Here is a 15838-nt window from a genome sequence, read left to right as displayed (position 1 = left end):
TAAATTGTTTAGTTTTGGAAAGTACCTGCTGTAGGCCCTCAATCAACCAGTGCTTAAGGCTAGCTGCTGGCCCTCTCATTGGGCCTGCAACTTCAGGAGCCTGTCCACTGCCCCAAGTTGGATGAAAGGCCCAGAGGTGGCCAATTAGGAGACTTCCTGTGGTAAAATTACCAAGGAGATCCCACCTGTGTGTAAGTGTGGACTTGGGACCCACTTTCTACCCTGGGACTCTGACCCCCGATAAAACTTTCAGGCCCATGTGGCTGCCACAATTGCTATGCATGTCCCTGGCTTAAGGGTGGGAGAAGGTATCAGGTGGTGTTCCTGCTCCTGATCCTAGTCCAGTAATCCTGAATTGTGGTGGACATTTGGTGAGGATAGGGCAGGTTCAGCTGTGCTTCCCAACATGGTCAAATAGCCTATTCACACCGTCAACCCCACCAATTCGAAATTGGGTAACAGGCACTATTGGGGTTTGGGCACAGGTGAGTCAGCAGCTGAAAATAATACAAGAAAGGAAAGGATTTTCACAACTGTCAGATGTCACGAAGAGGGCTGCACAGTGGCACGATGGTTAGACTGATGCCTCACAGCGCCAGGGAACCGGGTTCGATTCCGGCCTTGGGTCACTGTCTGTGTGGAGTTTGCACTTTCTCCCCGCGTCTGCGTGGGTTTCCTGGGGTGCTCCGGTTTCCTCCCACAGTCCAAAGATACGCAGATTAGATGGATTGGCCATGCTAAATTGCCCTTTAGTGTCCAAAGAGGTGCAGGTTAGATGGGGTTACCAGGGTAGGGAGGGAGATCGGGCCTAGATAGGGTGCTCTTTCGGTGGGTCGGAGCAAACTCTATAGGCCGAATGGCCTCCCTCTGCACTGTGTGAATTCTATGTTTCTAATTTTAAAAAAAAGATGTAACAAAGCACTTTGCGGCCAATGAAGTATTTTTTAGGCGTAGCCACTGTTGTAATGTAGGAAATGCAGCAGCCAGTTTGAGCACAGCAAGATCCCACAAACAGCAAAGTGATGATAGCCCAATAAACCTTATTCAGCGATTCACAGTTGCGATATAAATATTGGTCAGGGCACCAAGGGATAGCTTCCCTGGTCTGCTTTAAGTTAGTACCATGGGATTTGTTTTCCATTCACTTGAGGGCAGGAAGAACCGTGATTGAATATCTCATCCAAAAGAGGGCAACCCCCCCGCCCCTCCAATACTGCACTGATGTACGAACCAAGATTATATGATCAAGTTTCTGGAATGGCATTTAAACCACAAGTTTCTGACTGAGGGGGAATCGTGCTGGCAGTGAACTTCAGAGCCCCCAGTTTAAGGGAAAAATTGGTACCTACAGCTCATGTTATCAGGGCAGTCTCTGATAAATCTGATTTACTCCCTAAATGACTGATTGTGCTGGCAATCTCTGTGCAAAGGTCTAATGAAAGACTCAGGTTGTATTTCAGTTAGAGGGCCTCACCATGGCAACAAACGAGCCTCAGGGAGGCCCAGGGGAGAAGGGAGAATCTGCCCTTCTGCAGAGAATAGGTTCATCCTTCCTTGTTGCTGTTTATATTTTAAATATCAAGCAGACATGAGGCCATCCACACACTGTATAAAAGAAAACAGAAATGTCATGAATAGCAACTGGCTGTAGGTCCCCAATGCCCCGTGGTACTCACAGCTCATCACGTACCATCCATGACACTGAACAATCTAAATGCACTGGGTTCACATTATAGTGCTGGCCTTTCACTAACCTGGGTCACAATCACCGGCAGGCTGGAGTGGCAGTAACCTTCGTGGTCAGACTCGGGTTCTTCCTCCCGGTACCAGTCGTTCACCTCAGCTTCCTGTGCTTTCTGCATCCAGTCTGACACGGCCAGCTGTAATGAAGAAATAATGAAAACCAAGGGCTTGGTTGATTTGAAATAGTTTGGACTCTCTTGACAATCCTGGCTTTTTCTTTTATTCGTTCATGGGATGTGGGCATCGCAGGCTGTGCCAGCATTTATTGCCCATCCCTAATTTCCCTTCAGGGGACAGTTAAGAATCAACTACATTGCTGTGGGTCCGGAGTCACACGTAGGCCAGACCAGGTAAGGGCGGCAGATTTCCTTCCCTAAGGGACGTTAGTGAGCCAGATGGGTTTTTACGACAATCGACAATGATTTCATGGTCATCATTAGATTTTAATTCCGGATTTTTACCATCTGCAGTGGCGGGATTTGAACTTGGGTCCCCAGAGCATTACTCTGGGTCTCTGGTTTACTAGTCCAGTGACAATACCACTACACCACCGCCTCCCAGTTTAAGCAGCAGACTCTGAGCAACTCCACTAGACAGGGCAAGGAACCTGGCCCGCCCTCACATCTCACCAAGAATAGTTACGTGATCAGCTGAATCGCTGGCTAGTTGTACCCTCACCCTCTCGGCTGTGGCTGCCCAGTGGTCGTATGGCAGGTTCAGGAGGGCCAGGCCGCCCATGTTTTTCCTCCTTTGCAGTGTAGACTTGGGGATCCTTGGGTTCTCCCCGCCCCCCCCCAATAATAATTTTGTCTATCCTTTGGAAAAAGGCCTTGGGGGATGAAGATTGATATTCATCTGAACAGGAAGAGGAACCTTGGTACCATGTTCATCTTGATCGTCTGCACCCTCCCCGCCAGGGAAAGCGGGAGTGCATCCCATCTCTGTGGGTCCTTTTTAACTTCCTCCGCCAGACTGGTCAGATTCCATTTGGATTGGATTTTGTTTATTTTCACGAGTACCGAGGTACAGTGAAAAATATTTTTCTGCGAGCTGCTCAACAGATCATAAAGTACATTGAGATCATTAAGATCATTTATGGATCTGTGTCCAGTTGTGGGCTATCTGGATCCCCAGGTAGCGGAATTTGTTTGAATGGTAGACCCCCAGCTCTGTCCCTCCCCCGTTCAGATTCACTGGGAATGCCTCGCTGTTGCCCAGGTTGAATTTGTAGACCGAGAAGGCCCTGAACTCTTCCAGGAGCTTCATGATTACTTTCAGGCCATTCTGTGAGTCCAAGATGTAGAGGAGCAGGTCATCCGCATAGATGCCCTTCCAGTCTTTTGCATCTTGCAGAGCGATCGCCAGGGGTTCGATTGCTAGGGTGAATAGGAGCAGGGACAGTGGGGAACCCTGCCTTGTGCCTCTGTGCAGCTGCAAGTATTCAGAGCTGGTGGTGCTGGTTCAAATGCTCGCCTTGGGGGCGTTGTACAGGAGTTTCATCCAGGAGGTGAACCCTGTTCCTAGCCTGAACCGCTCCAGTACCTCGAGGAGGTACTTCCACTCAACTCTGTCGAAGGCCATTTCTGTGTTCAGGGAAACGATCATATCTGGTGTTCTCTCCCCAGATGGGGCCATTGTTACATTCAGCACCGCCTGATGTTCATAGTTAACTGTCTACCCTTGACAAAGCCCACCTGGTCCTCTGCGACCATTTCTGGTACGCAGTTTTCCAGTCTCTTAGCCAGGACTTTTGCAAGTATCTTCGCTGATGTGTTGGGTGTTCTGGATCACATACAGGTCACGAACACATGAAATAGTGCAACACTATTTTATTGAATCATTAACTGATTAAACATACTTAGACTGTGGGTTAATACGATACTAGCTTTAACTAAAGACCTCTGCCTTGTCCTAACCAGTCGATGCACTCAGCACATGGTGAATGTCTGTGTTACAGGCTGTGAGCTCTGTCCTCCTAGCTAGCTGCAACTCGAATGAGCGGGGACTCTGATGCTCCCTGTCTTTATCGTGCGTGTGCTCTCACTGGTCATTGGCTGCGGTGTTGTGTATGTTGATTGGTCCCACTGTGTGTCCATCAGTGTGTGTCTGCACCATGATATACTGATGTATATTATGACATCCCCCCTTTTATAAAAAACGTACCTGCGTGGCAATAAATAGTGAATAGTGAATGTTCCTGACGACGTGTGTGCAAAATATTTACAGGACTATGTACATAAAAACTAAGCTATTTACATGGGAAGGTGCCCGGTGCAGAAAAAAACCAGTGTGTCACAAGAATAATGAGATGAACGCTATATACAAACCACTTGAACGATTAAACGGAAGAACAAAACAATTCAGAAAGTCTATAAGTCCACAAAGTTCACAAATTAAGTCTCTGAGGTGGGCGACGAATTCTGGTTAACTGCCTCAAGGGTGGGTCGGGAGCCGCCGACTGAGGAGCGGGCTGGACTGCGTCAGAGTGAGGAGGATGCAGAGTGACCGGAATCTCTGCATAGTCCAGGTCAGGGTCAACAGGAGGGTGTGGCAATGGTGGAGGATCACGCAGCGAGCGTGGAACGAGACGAAGGGCACGTCGATAGCGGCGCACAATGGAGCCATCCGGTAGACGAAGCAGGAACGAGCGGGGAGCCACCTGCCGAAGAACCACAGCGGTTGCAGACGAGCCACCATCCAGAAGATGGATGCGGACGTTGTCATCTGGAGCCAGAGCAGGGAGATCAGCTGCACGGGAGTCATGAGCCGCCTTGTGCTATGCATGAGACAGTTGCATTCGTTGAAGGACCGGAACGTGGTTGAGGTCTGGGACATGAATGGACGGCACCGTCGTCCTGAGGGTGCGACCCATGAGCAGCTGGGCTGGCGACAGGCCAGTGGACAGTGCGGCCGAGCGATAGGCCAGCAGGGCGAGGTAAAAATCGGACCCAGCAACGGCAGCCTTGCAGAGGAGCCGTTTGACTATGTGGACGCCCTTCTCCGCTTTGCCGTTGGATTGGGTGTACAGGGGACTGGATGACACATGCACCAAGTTGTACCTCCTGGCAAAGTTGGACCATTCCTGGCTTGCGAAGCAGGGGCCATTGTCCGACATCACAGTGAGTGGGATGCCATGTCGAGCAAAGGTGTCCTTACAGGCACGGATGACTGCAGACAATGTGATGTCATATAAACGTACCACCTCCGGGTAGTTTGAAAAGTAATCTACAATCAGGACATAGTCCCTGCCCAGCGCGTGGAACAGGTCAACGCCGACCTTGGACCAAGGGGACGTGACCAACTCATGGGGCTGTAGGGTCTCACGTGGTTGGGCCGGCTGGAAGCGCTGACAAGTGGGGCAGTTGAGCACTGTGTTGGCGACGTCGTCATTGATGCCGGGCCAGTACACTGCCTCTCGGGCCCGTCGGCGGCACTTCTCCACGCCAAGATGGCCCTCGTGTAGCTGTTCCAAGATGTGCTGGCGCATGCTGTGCGGGATGACAATGCGGTCCAGTTTCAGGAGAATACCATCGACTACCGCCAGATCATCTCTCATGTTGTAGAACTGCGGGCATTGGCCCTTGAGCCACCCGTCTGTTAGGTGGCGCATGGCATGCTGTAGCAAAGGGTCAGCCGCTGTCTCGCGGCGAATTTGGACGAGGCGTTCAGCCGTGGCAGGTAGATTGGAGGCCACGAAGGCCACATGGGCGTCAACCTGGCAGATGAATCCCGCTGGGTCACACGGAGTGTTGACTGCCCTGGAGAGAGCGTCGGCAATGATTAGGTCTTTGCCCGGGGTGTATACCAGCTGGAAGTCGTATCGCCGGAGCTTGAGCAGAATACGCTGGAGGCGAGGAGTCATGTCATTCAAGTCTTTCTGTATTATATTGACCAGCGGGCGATGGTCGGTCTCGAAGGTGAATTGGGGAAGGCAATACACATCATCATGAAACTTGACGACACCGGTCAACAGGCCCAGGCACTCCTTTTCTATCTGCACGTAGCGCTGTTCCGTGGGGGTCATGGCACATGACGCATATGCAACGGGGGCCCATGATGAGGCCACATCGCGTTGCAGGAGCACTGCCCCAATGCCAGATTGGCTGGCATCGGTCGAAATCTTTGTCTCTTTCGCTGGATCAAAAAAGGCTAAGACCGGGGCCCTGGTGAGTTTGGTTTTAAGTTCTCTCCATTCGCGCTCGTGGGCAGGAAGCCATTGGAAGTCTGTCGTCTTCCTGACCAGGTTCCTGAGAGCCGTGGTATGAGAAGCGAGGTTAGGGATGAACTTCCCTAGGAAGTTGACCATGCCCAGATATCGGAGGACCTCCTTCTTGTCCTCTGGCCGTTTCATGGCTGTGATAGCAGCCACCTTGTCCACATCCAGCCGCACACCCAACTGGGAGATGAGTTCCCCTAGGAACGTGAGTTCCGTCTGACCAAAAGAGCATTTGGCTCTGTTGAGGCGTAGGCCCTGCTCCCATATGCGTTTGAATACGCGCTGGAGGCGACTGACATGCCCCTGCAGGGCGGTGGACCAAATGATTATGTCGTCGACATAGACGCGAATACCTTCAATGCCTTCCATCATTTGTTCCATGATCCTGTGGAACACGTCTGAAGCCGATATGATCCCAAACGGCATCCTGTTGTAACAATATCTGCCAAAGGGGGTGTTAAAGGTACACAGTTTCCTGCTGGATTTGTCGAGCTGGATTTGCCAGAATTCTTACGAGGCATCAAGTTTGGTGAAGGCCATCTTGCATCTTCGCGCTTGGGAATTGGATAATGTTCCCTCATGATATTGCGATTCAAATCGGGCAGCACGGTAGCATTGTGGATTGCACAAATGCTTCACAGCTCCAGGGTCCCAGGTTCGATTCCGGCTTGGGTCACTGTCTGTGCGGAGTCTGCACATCCTCCCCGTGTGTGCGTGGGTTTCCTCCGGGTGCTCCGGTTTCCTCCCACAGTCCAAAGATGTGCAGGTTAGGTGGATTGGCCATGCTAAAAAATTGCCCATAGTGTCCAAAATTGCCCTTAGTGTTGGGTGGGGTTACTGGGTTATGGGGATAGGGTGGAGGTGTGGACCTTGGGTGGTCCACCTTGGGTGGGGTGCTCTTTCCAAGAGCCGGTGCAGACTCGATGGGCCGAATGGCCTCCTTCTGCACTGTAAATTCTATGAAATCCTTGGGATCAATGCAAATTCTCAGCTCGCCGGAAGGCTTTTTTACACACACCATGGAACTGACCCAGTCGGCTGGTTCCGTAACTCTTGAGATCACTCCTTGGTCCTGGAGGTCCTGCAGCTGCTGCTTGAGGCGGTCCTTGAGGGGTGCTGGGACTCTGCGAGGTGCATGCACCGCAGGCGTGGCGTTCTGTTTGAGTAGGATCTTGTAAGTATATGGGAGCGTGCCCATGCTTTCAAAGACGTCGCGGTGCTGGTCGATGATGGCGTTGAGTTGCGCCCTGAAGTCAGCGTCCTGGAAGGCATACGTGTCATCAGGAGAGAGAGTGAACTCTTTGACCGAGGTTCAACAGCTTGCACGCCTGTGCGCCAGGCAGGAAGTCCTTCGAGGAGCCCACAATCTCGAAAGGAAGGATGGCTTTCCATGACTTGTGCGTCACTTCAAGTTGGCACGAGCCGGTAGCAGGAATGATGTTGCCATTGTAGTCCAATAGCTGGCAGGCCGATGGAAGGATGGCTGGTTTGACACAAAGGCTTTGGAAAGCAGACCACGCCATGAGATTGGCGGAGGCACCAGTGTCCAGGCGGAATCGTATTTGGGACCGGTTGACCATCAGGGTGGCACACCACTCATCGTCTGGATCGATGCTGTATACCAACAGCGGCTGGTGTCTTTGCTTCGGGGACAGCCTGTTTTGCGTTACGACACCGACTTGAAAAGGCACCTTCGGGTCCTCGGTGTCACTGCTGTGTGGGAGGTCCGCATCGGACTCGGTGGCTGTGGGTTGAATTGCCCGAACATTCCTGCGAGGTTGGCTGAAGCGATGGGAGTTGGTAGGCTGAGCTGCTCTACAGAAGGCAGCATAGTGGCCAAGTCTTCCACATCCTAGACATTGTCGAGATTTTGCGGGGCATTGCCGCTTTAAATGGGCGGAGCCACAGTTGCCACATGTCGTGGCGTCAGCACGTTCACTGCGCCACCGCGCATGCGCGGTGCGGCTGTGCGTGGTGCGCGCCTGCGCATTACGTTCCTCAACGTCGCCGTCCCCTCGTTTGGTGCGTACAAGCGCAGTAGTCCGCGAAAAGTGCCCGAAATGGCCACCCTCATCCAGGCTGAGGCCCTGGAGGTGCTCAATCACTTGGACCCGTTCCGCCTCGTGGGGACTTTGCCACACCGTTTCAGCCGCTTGTATATGGGAATACCGACTCGTGGCGTTTTCATGTAAGACACAGGTCTCGATGGCGGTCGCTCGGATGAGTTGCTTTATTTTGAGGAGCTGCTGACATAGGGGGCGTCATTCTCCGACCCCCCGCCGGGTCGGAGAATGGCCGTTGGCCGCCGTGAATCCCGCCCCCGCCCCCGCCGAAGTCTCCGCTCCCGGAGATTGGGCGGGGGCGGGAATCCGGCCGCGCCGGTTGGCGGGACCCCCCGATGGATTCTCCGGCCCGGATGGGCCGAAGTCCCGCCCAGGAATTGCCTGTCCCGCCGACGTAAATCAAACCTGGTATTTACCGGCGGGACCAGGCGGCGTGGGCGGGCTCCGGGGTCCTGGGGGGGGGGCGCGGGGCGATCTGACCCCGGGGGGTGCCCCCACGGTGGCCTGGCCCGCGATCGGGGCCCACCGATCCGCGGGCGGGCCTGTGCCGTGGGGGCACTCTTTCCCTTCCGCCTCCGCTACGGCCTCCACCATGGCGGAGGCGGAAGAGACTCTCCCCACTGCGCATGCGCGGGAAACTGACAGCGGCCGCTGACGCTCCTGCGCATGCGCTGGGAAACTGACAGCGGCCGCTGACGCTCCCGCGCATGCGCCGCATTTCCTCGCCAGCTGGCGGGGCAACAAACGCCATTTCCGCCAGCTGGCGGGGCGGAAATCCCTCCGGCGTCGGCCTAGCCCCTCAATGTTGGGGCTAGGCCGCCAAAGATGCGGAGCCTTCCGCACCTTTGGGCCGGCGCGATGCCCGTCTGATTGGCGCCGGCTTTGGCGCCAGTCGGCGGGCATCCCGCCGTTGGGGGAGAATTTCGCCCAGGGGGTCCTACTGAACACTGAAAACGATCTGGTCGCGTATCATGGAGTCGGAGGTGGGCCCGTAGCTGCAAAATTGAGCAAGGATGCGGAGGTGCGTGAGAAAGGATTGGAAAGGTTCATCCTTACCCTGCAAACGCTGCTGGAACACGCAGCGTTCAAAACTTTCATTCGCCCCAATGCTGCAGTGAGTGTCAAACCTGAGGAGGACCGACTTGAACTTCGTCTTGTCTTCATCATCTGCGAAGGTGAGAGAGTTGAAAATGTGGATGGCATGGTCCCCGGCCGTGGAGAGGAGAAGAGCAATCTTTCTGGTGTCCGAGGCGCCCTCCCTGTCCGTGGCTTCGAGGAAGAGCTGGAAGTGCTGTTTGAAAATCTTCCAGTTGGCCCCGAGGTTGCCGGCGATGCGGAGCGGCGGCGGCGGGCTGATGTTGCCCATGTCGCAGGATGACGGAATGCTGGCGGAAGGCAGATCACTTGCAGGTAGGTCTAAGAAGTGCTAGTATTCCACCACCCCTGGTATCATGGTGTGTTGGGTGTTCTGGTCACATACAGGTCACCAACACTTGAAACAGTGCAACACTATTTTATTGAATCATTAACTATTTAAACATACTTAGACTGTGGGTTAATACGATACTAGCTTTAACTAAAGACCTCTGCCTTGTCCTAACAAGTTGATGCTCTCAGCACATGGTGAATGTCTGTGTTGCAGGCTGTGAGCTCTGTCCTGCTAGCTAGCTGCAACTCGAATGAGCGGGAACTCTGATGCTCCTGTCTTTATAGTGCGTGTGCTCTCACTGGTGATTGGCTGCGGTGTTGTGTATGTTGATTGGTCCCACTGTGTGTCCATCAGTATGTGTCTGCACCATGATATACTGGTATATATTATGACATTCGCGTCTACTTTGAGCAGCAAAATGGGTCTATGTATCCACATTCTGTCAGGTCTTTGTCTTTTTTGGGTATCAGCGATATCATGGGTTGTGTTAGTGTTGGAGGCAGGGTGCCCCTCGCTAGCAAATCTGTGAACATTTCCTGTAGGTGTGGGACCAGGGTTGGTGGTAGAAAACCGCCGGGAACTCATCGGCTCCCGGTGCGTCCCTGCCTGCATGGAGCTGATACTCTCCATGATCTCTCCCAGTCCTATTGGTGCTTCCAGTCCCCCACCCCGCCTATTGTCCCCCCTGACTGGTATGTTCAATCCATCAAGGAACCGTTTCATCCCCGGGTCCCCTTCAGGGGGTTCAGAGGTGTACAGTCCCCAGTAGGCCTCAAATGCTTGGTTGACCTTTTTTGGTTCGGCTACCAGCTCATCTCTGCTATCCTTCACCTACGCTATCTCCCTCGTGGCTGCCTGCTTTCACAGCTGATGAGCCAGCAGGCAGCTAGCCTTCGTTCCGTGTTTGTATGTCCCCTGTGTCTGGTGGAGTTGGTGCATTGCCTTCCTGGTGGATAGCAGGTTAAAGTCCATTTGCAGCTTTCTCCTATCTGCCAGAAGCTCTACGGACGGGGCTTTGGAACATTTTATGTCGACTTGCAGGATGGAGTCGATCAGTTATCGCCTAGCCGCCCTCTCTTCCCTGTCCCTACGTGCCTTTTAGGCTATAATCTCTCCCCAATCACCGCCTTCAGTGCCTCCCAGAAGGTGGAAGGAGAGACATCCCTATTCTAGCTATTAGTAACGCACCTGTGATATTTTCTGGCAGAAGATCTTGTCGGCCAAAAGGTCCGTGTCCAACCTCCATGCAGGCGTTGAGCAGGGCCCGTCTCCAACCTCACATCCATTAAGTGTGGAGTGTGGTCGGAGTATTCCGCTCTTATTATTCCTGGAAGCACCGATTTCCCCACCGCAAAAAGTCAATGCTTTTGTATACTTTGTGCACCGGCAAAAAGAACAAAATTTCCTTCTCACCGGGGTATAGGACCTGCCATGGGTCCACTTAGACATAGACATAGAACATACAGTGCAGAACGAGGCCATTCAGCCCATCGAGTCAGCACCGACCCACTTAAGCCCTCACTTCCACCCTATCCCCATAACCCAATAGCCCTCCTAACCTTTTGGTCACTAAGAGCAATTTATCAGGGCAACTTCTCCCATCTGTTCCATGAAAGATCCCAGTTCCCTAGCCATGCCCGGCTTTTTCCGTTTTGGGGTTTGCACACACCATACTTAAAATAATGCCCCCATTTCACCAATTAGTAACAGCTGCTCCCACATAGATTAGAGTATGCACTTCATTGTGACAGGATTGCAACAATAACTCTCTCCTCCCTCTCCCCATTCTTATTCTCTCCTCTCTTCCTGCCGAGGCTGCACTTAGATTCATTGCCTGCACTAACGAGTTAAGCTCACATGTGCATGAAGAGATCGGGGCACCATTTTTAAAAGATGCTCTGATCTCCCGATCCCACACTACAGCCTCCCGCCCCCCCCCCCCCCCCCCTCAGCCCCCCAACGCTCAAACGTAGCAATCAGGGGGTCCTTGAGGCCCACCTTCTTGTACCCTATCTCATAAGGGCAGGGCCCGATACCCAGCATGGGCAAGATGTCACCCGTGCACCTTGGCACTACCAGGCTGGCAGTGCACCTCTCAGCCTGGCAGTCCAACCTGGGCACCCAGGTGGTACCCTGGTACCCCCTATGCCACCCAGATGACACTGCCATGGTGTCTGGCATGGTGCCCAGGTGGCGTAGGGTACCAGGGTACCACCCTGCCCAGTGACCAACCACCCAGGGCCCCTGATCGCTTGGGAGCCCCCCCACACCACCAAGTGCCATTACGTCTGGCCCATGTTTGTGAACACCAGTGCTAAACGGCGCCCAGTTGAAGTTTCCGAGGCAACGCCGTTTAATTCCCCGCGTTAGGTACCTCCGGCGCAAAAATATTTAAGTGAGCTTAACTGTAACAAACAAGAGGTCTGATTTCTGGCAGACTATCAAAACGACAATATCCTATTTCCACCATCGTGTAACAATAGCAAGAGACCAATGGGTTGGACAAGCAGAGAGCAAGCTGCTTACAGGGGTGTGGTAGTATGCTGAGGTGAGTTAGTGGGTCTCAGCAGTTTGTGAAAAAGCTCTATACTGAGTGGACTTTCAGATTCTAAGGAATTGTTGCCGCCAATGCGCTCTGCTCCTCCTGAATCTTGCTGTGTTCTGGCTCCGAGGGAGACCCCAGAACCTCACTCATCCATCGTATGTACAATTTGATTTGTATTTATTGAATTCATTGAATACATTCTGCGAATTTAACTGGATTTATTTCATTTTAATGAGTGGAATAATTTTTTTATCCCAGGTGTTTTATACAGAGTCCCATTGAAGACACCAATCGGCGCGGTCACTGATTTATAATTTTTATGGAAAAACAGATTGTAGCATGGAATATAATTCCCTGAGCAAAATTCATAGATTTCATGCAGAATTTCACTTATTCATTCATGGTGAATGCTCATCTGAATTGACTCTGGAACTCACAGTCATGCACGCGTCGAGCAGATTTTGGCAAGGTTTCAGCATTGCAAAGAGAAAACAGAGTTTTTCAAAATAAATTCCAATTTAAGGGGCAATTTAGCATGGCTAATTCATCTGCGCTGCACATCTTTGGGCTGTGGAGGCGAGACCCACGCAGACATGGGGAGAATGTGCAAACTCCACACAGACAGTGACCCGGGGCCGGGATCAAACCGGGGTCCTTGGCGCCATGAGGCAGCAATGCTAGCCACTGTGCCTCTGTGCTGTCCTGAGAAAACAGAGTTGTATCATAATTGACTACCATCCTCACTTGATGTCCACACTCACACAGTACAGTCCAATCTTGTTTGCATCTGATATTCACCTACATACCCAGTGTGACACAGTCATGTGGTTAACTGTAATACCATCCCATGTTTAAGAGCATGATGCCGTTGCTTGGTTATCAGTGTGACATCACCCCGCAGTTTCCAATGGCTACTATTGTGACATCGCCCATGGTTACCAGTGGTTACCAGTGTCACATCACCCCATGGTTACCAGTGTGACATCACCTCATGGTTATCAGTGGGTTTTCTTTTATTCACTCAGTGGACATGGGCATCAGTGGCTAAGCCAGTATTTATTGCCCATACCGTATTGCCCTTGAGATAATGGTGGTGAGTTGAGGTGTAGGTACACCCACAGTGCTCTTAGGGAAGGTAGTCCAGGATTTTGACAGCGACCGTGAAGGAAGGGCGATATATTCCAAGTCAGGATGGTACGTGACTTGGAGGTGAACTTCCAGGTGGTGGTGTTCCTAGGTATCTACTGTACTTGTAGATGGTAGTGGTCGTGGATTTGGAAGGTGCTGCCTAAAAAACATTTGCCGAGTTCCTGCAGTGCATCTTGTAGATGTTACACATGCTGCTACTGTGCGTCGGTGGTGGAGGAAGTCAATATTTGTGGAAGGGGTAGCAATCAAGTGGACTACTTTGTCCTGAATGATATTGAGCTTCTTGAGTGTTGTTGGAGCTGTGCTCATCCAGGCAAGTGGAGAGTATTTCATCACATTCCTGGCTTGTTCCTTGTTGGCGGTGGACAGCTTTTGGGGAGTCAGGAAGTGGGTTATTCTCCGCAGGATTCCTAGCATGTGACCTGGGGCGAAATTCTCCGTTATCGGCGCAAAAAACAGCGCAAATCCGACTTGCGTCACGTCGGAAAAATGGGTCGAAAGTCTCTGGCCCGAAATGGGCTAGCAGCGACGTAACGGGATCCGCGCTTGCGCAGTGGTTCACGCCGTGCAGCGTCATATCCCCCCTCCCCCATATCCCCCCTCCCCCATATCCCACCTCCCCCATATCCCCCATATCCCCCCTCCCCCATATCCCCCATATCCCCCCTCCCCATATCCCCCCTCCCCCATATCTCCCCTCCCCTTATCCCCCCTTCCCCCATATCCCCCCTCCCCCATATCCTCCATCCCCCATATCCCCCCTCCCCCATATCCCCCATATCCCCAAGTGAATCCAGCCCTAACCTTAACCTCTGCAATGCACGCGCAACCGATGACGTGCATTCATATACCTGCCTAACAGTGTTGCCTTTTACCCCTGCCACCACCGCCACCCCCCTCCCCCCCACAGGAGAAGCGCGCACACAATAGGGAGCATGTGAGGACTGGAGGAGGCCCCGCTGATGAGAGGCCACTGACCGAACACGAGGAAAGGGCCCTGGAACTGGCTGGCGGACCTGACGACCGGGAGGTTGCTGATGCAGAGGTCGGGGGCGTACTAGCAAGCGAGCCACCGACAGCCCGTCCCCATATCCCCCCTCCCCTATATCCCCCTCCCCCATATCACCTGATCACTGCCTGATGTCTAACCATGCATGCTTCATTGTGTATCGCAGGAGCAAACGTCCAGGCACCCATTCCCGCAGATGCAGACCGCCCGCAGGATGCCCCTCGGAGGCCACGGGAGACGGAGAGACCTGGAGCAACAGGGAGACGACACCCCCGTCACGTGCGGGAGCAACCACCCAGCGACGAGGGGGGCAGCCACAGGCCCCCGTCACATCCGAGCCAGGACACCACTACCCAGGACACCACTACCCAGGACACCACTACCCAGGACACCCCTACCCAGGACACCCATACCCGGGACAGCACTACCCAGGAAGACGAAATACCGGACAGTGACTCAGAGTGGATGGGTGGAGACGAACCCCCACCCCAAAGTGCCATGGGCTCAGAGTGGGACGAAGAGCACGACACAACACCACTGCTGTCACCAACACCCTCCACCATCGCAGAAACACTCACCTCGGTTGGGCACTTTAGTGATGAGGCGTCTGGTACACTCACTGGTGCGCACAACACAGCCGTCCCGGTACAGCAGGTGGAGGTAGGAGCAGCAGAGGGGCCGGGCGGTCGGAGGGCAGCCCAGCCCAAGCGAACATCTTCCGCCCAGATGGATCCCGGGTTCCTGGAGTTTCCACACCCACACATAGATCCGATGCAACCACCGACCCGGAGACGAGCGAAGAGGGTGACGGCCGGCTTGCGGCGGCTGCAGTCGCAGGTGGAGGAGTCCACCCGCGTCCAGGAGCTGGAAGTGGTGCCAGTCATACGTCTGTGACAGGCCGACACCGCACGGGTGGCGTCCGCGGTGGAGGCAATGGGCGCGACGGTGCGACGGTGTCAGACATGGGGACGGTTTGCGAGGCCTGGGGCTTTCCGTGCAGGCGGCGTCTGTGGCCCAGGACATGGCTGCCCTCTCACAGGAGGCCATGAGCCAGTGCCAGCGCCAGATGGCAGAGGCGCTCAACACCATAGCCCAGTCTCAGCAGGCCATAGCCCAGTCTCAGCAGGCCATGGCCCAGTCTCTGCAGGCCATGGCGCAGTCTCTGCAGGCCATCGCTGAGGGCATCGGCGCCAGTGGCCATGTGCGAGCCGGCGTCGCACTGTCACAGACAGCGTTTGCCAACCCCCTGGGCTCCATGGCTGCAAACCTGCAGACCCCTGTCGATACCAGCACCGGCCTCCAGGACTGGCAGCGCCAGATGTCGGTGGGGCGTCGGATGGCCAGTCCGTTCGCATCCCCCACCCATGTAGAGGCCTGGGGGCCATCGGGCACCCCAAGGGAGGAGGAGGTGGTGTGGTCCGTCCCGGCTCCCCCTGTAGGGGAGGTCCCGGAACACCGCGACACCTCGGACTCCCCCCCCCCCCCTTCAGTCCCAGGTGCATTGGGTGGGCAACGGACAGGACAGGCTGGCAGCTCGCCATCCCAGTCGCCCGGGCCGCAGCCTGGCCCATCTAGGCCAGGACGCCCCAGGAAACGGCCGCAAAAGGGATCCAGTGTCAGAGGGCAGGAATCACAGGAGTCCACCTCCAGTTCTGCTGTACCGTCTGGGGAACCACGTCGACGT

At 54.0% G+C, this 15838-nt stretch overlaps 1 protein-coding gene and 1 long non-coding RNA gene across 4 annotated transcripts in view; one reads left to right on the top strand and one right to left on the bottom strand.

Moving 5' to 3' along the window:
• The window catches only part of exoc3l1 (exocyst complex component 3-like 1), a 175495-nt gene that overhangs the window by 45163 nt on the left and 114494 nt on the right, over positions 1 to 15838 (bottom strand). For all 3 annotated transcript variants that reach the window (XM_072518558.1, XM_072518560.1, XM_072518559.1), the window contains exon 6: positions 1755 to 1880. In XM_072518558.1, the coding sequence (XP_072374659.1) occupies positions 1755 to 1880 (126 nt within the window). The remainder of the gene's footprint in view (positions 1 to 1754; positions 1881 to 15838) is intronic.
• LOC140430833 (uncharacterized) overlaps positions 13068 to 15838 on the top strand; it is a 28025-nt gene continuing 25254 nt past the window's right edge. The window contains exon 1 of the long non-coding RNA XR_011949560.1: positions 13068 to 13190. This is a non-coding gene — a long non-coding RNA (uncharacterized lncRNA). The remainder of the gene's footprint in view (positions 13191 to 15838) is intronic.

Source organism: Scyliorhinus torazame, chromosome 10 (assembly GCF_047496885.1).
Source record: "Scyliorhinus torazame isolate Kashiwa2021f chromosome 10, sScyTor2.1, whole genome shotgun sequence".
Taxonomy (NCBI): domain Eukaryota; kingdom Metazoa; phylum Chordata; class Chondrichthyes; order Carcharhiniformes; family Scyliorhinidae; genus Scyliorhinus; species Scyliorhinus torazame.
This window is presented reverse-complemented; position numbering and strand designations above follow the sequence as displayed.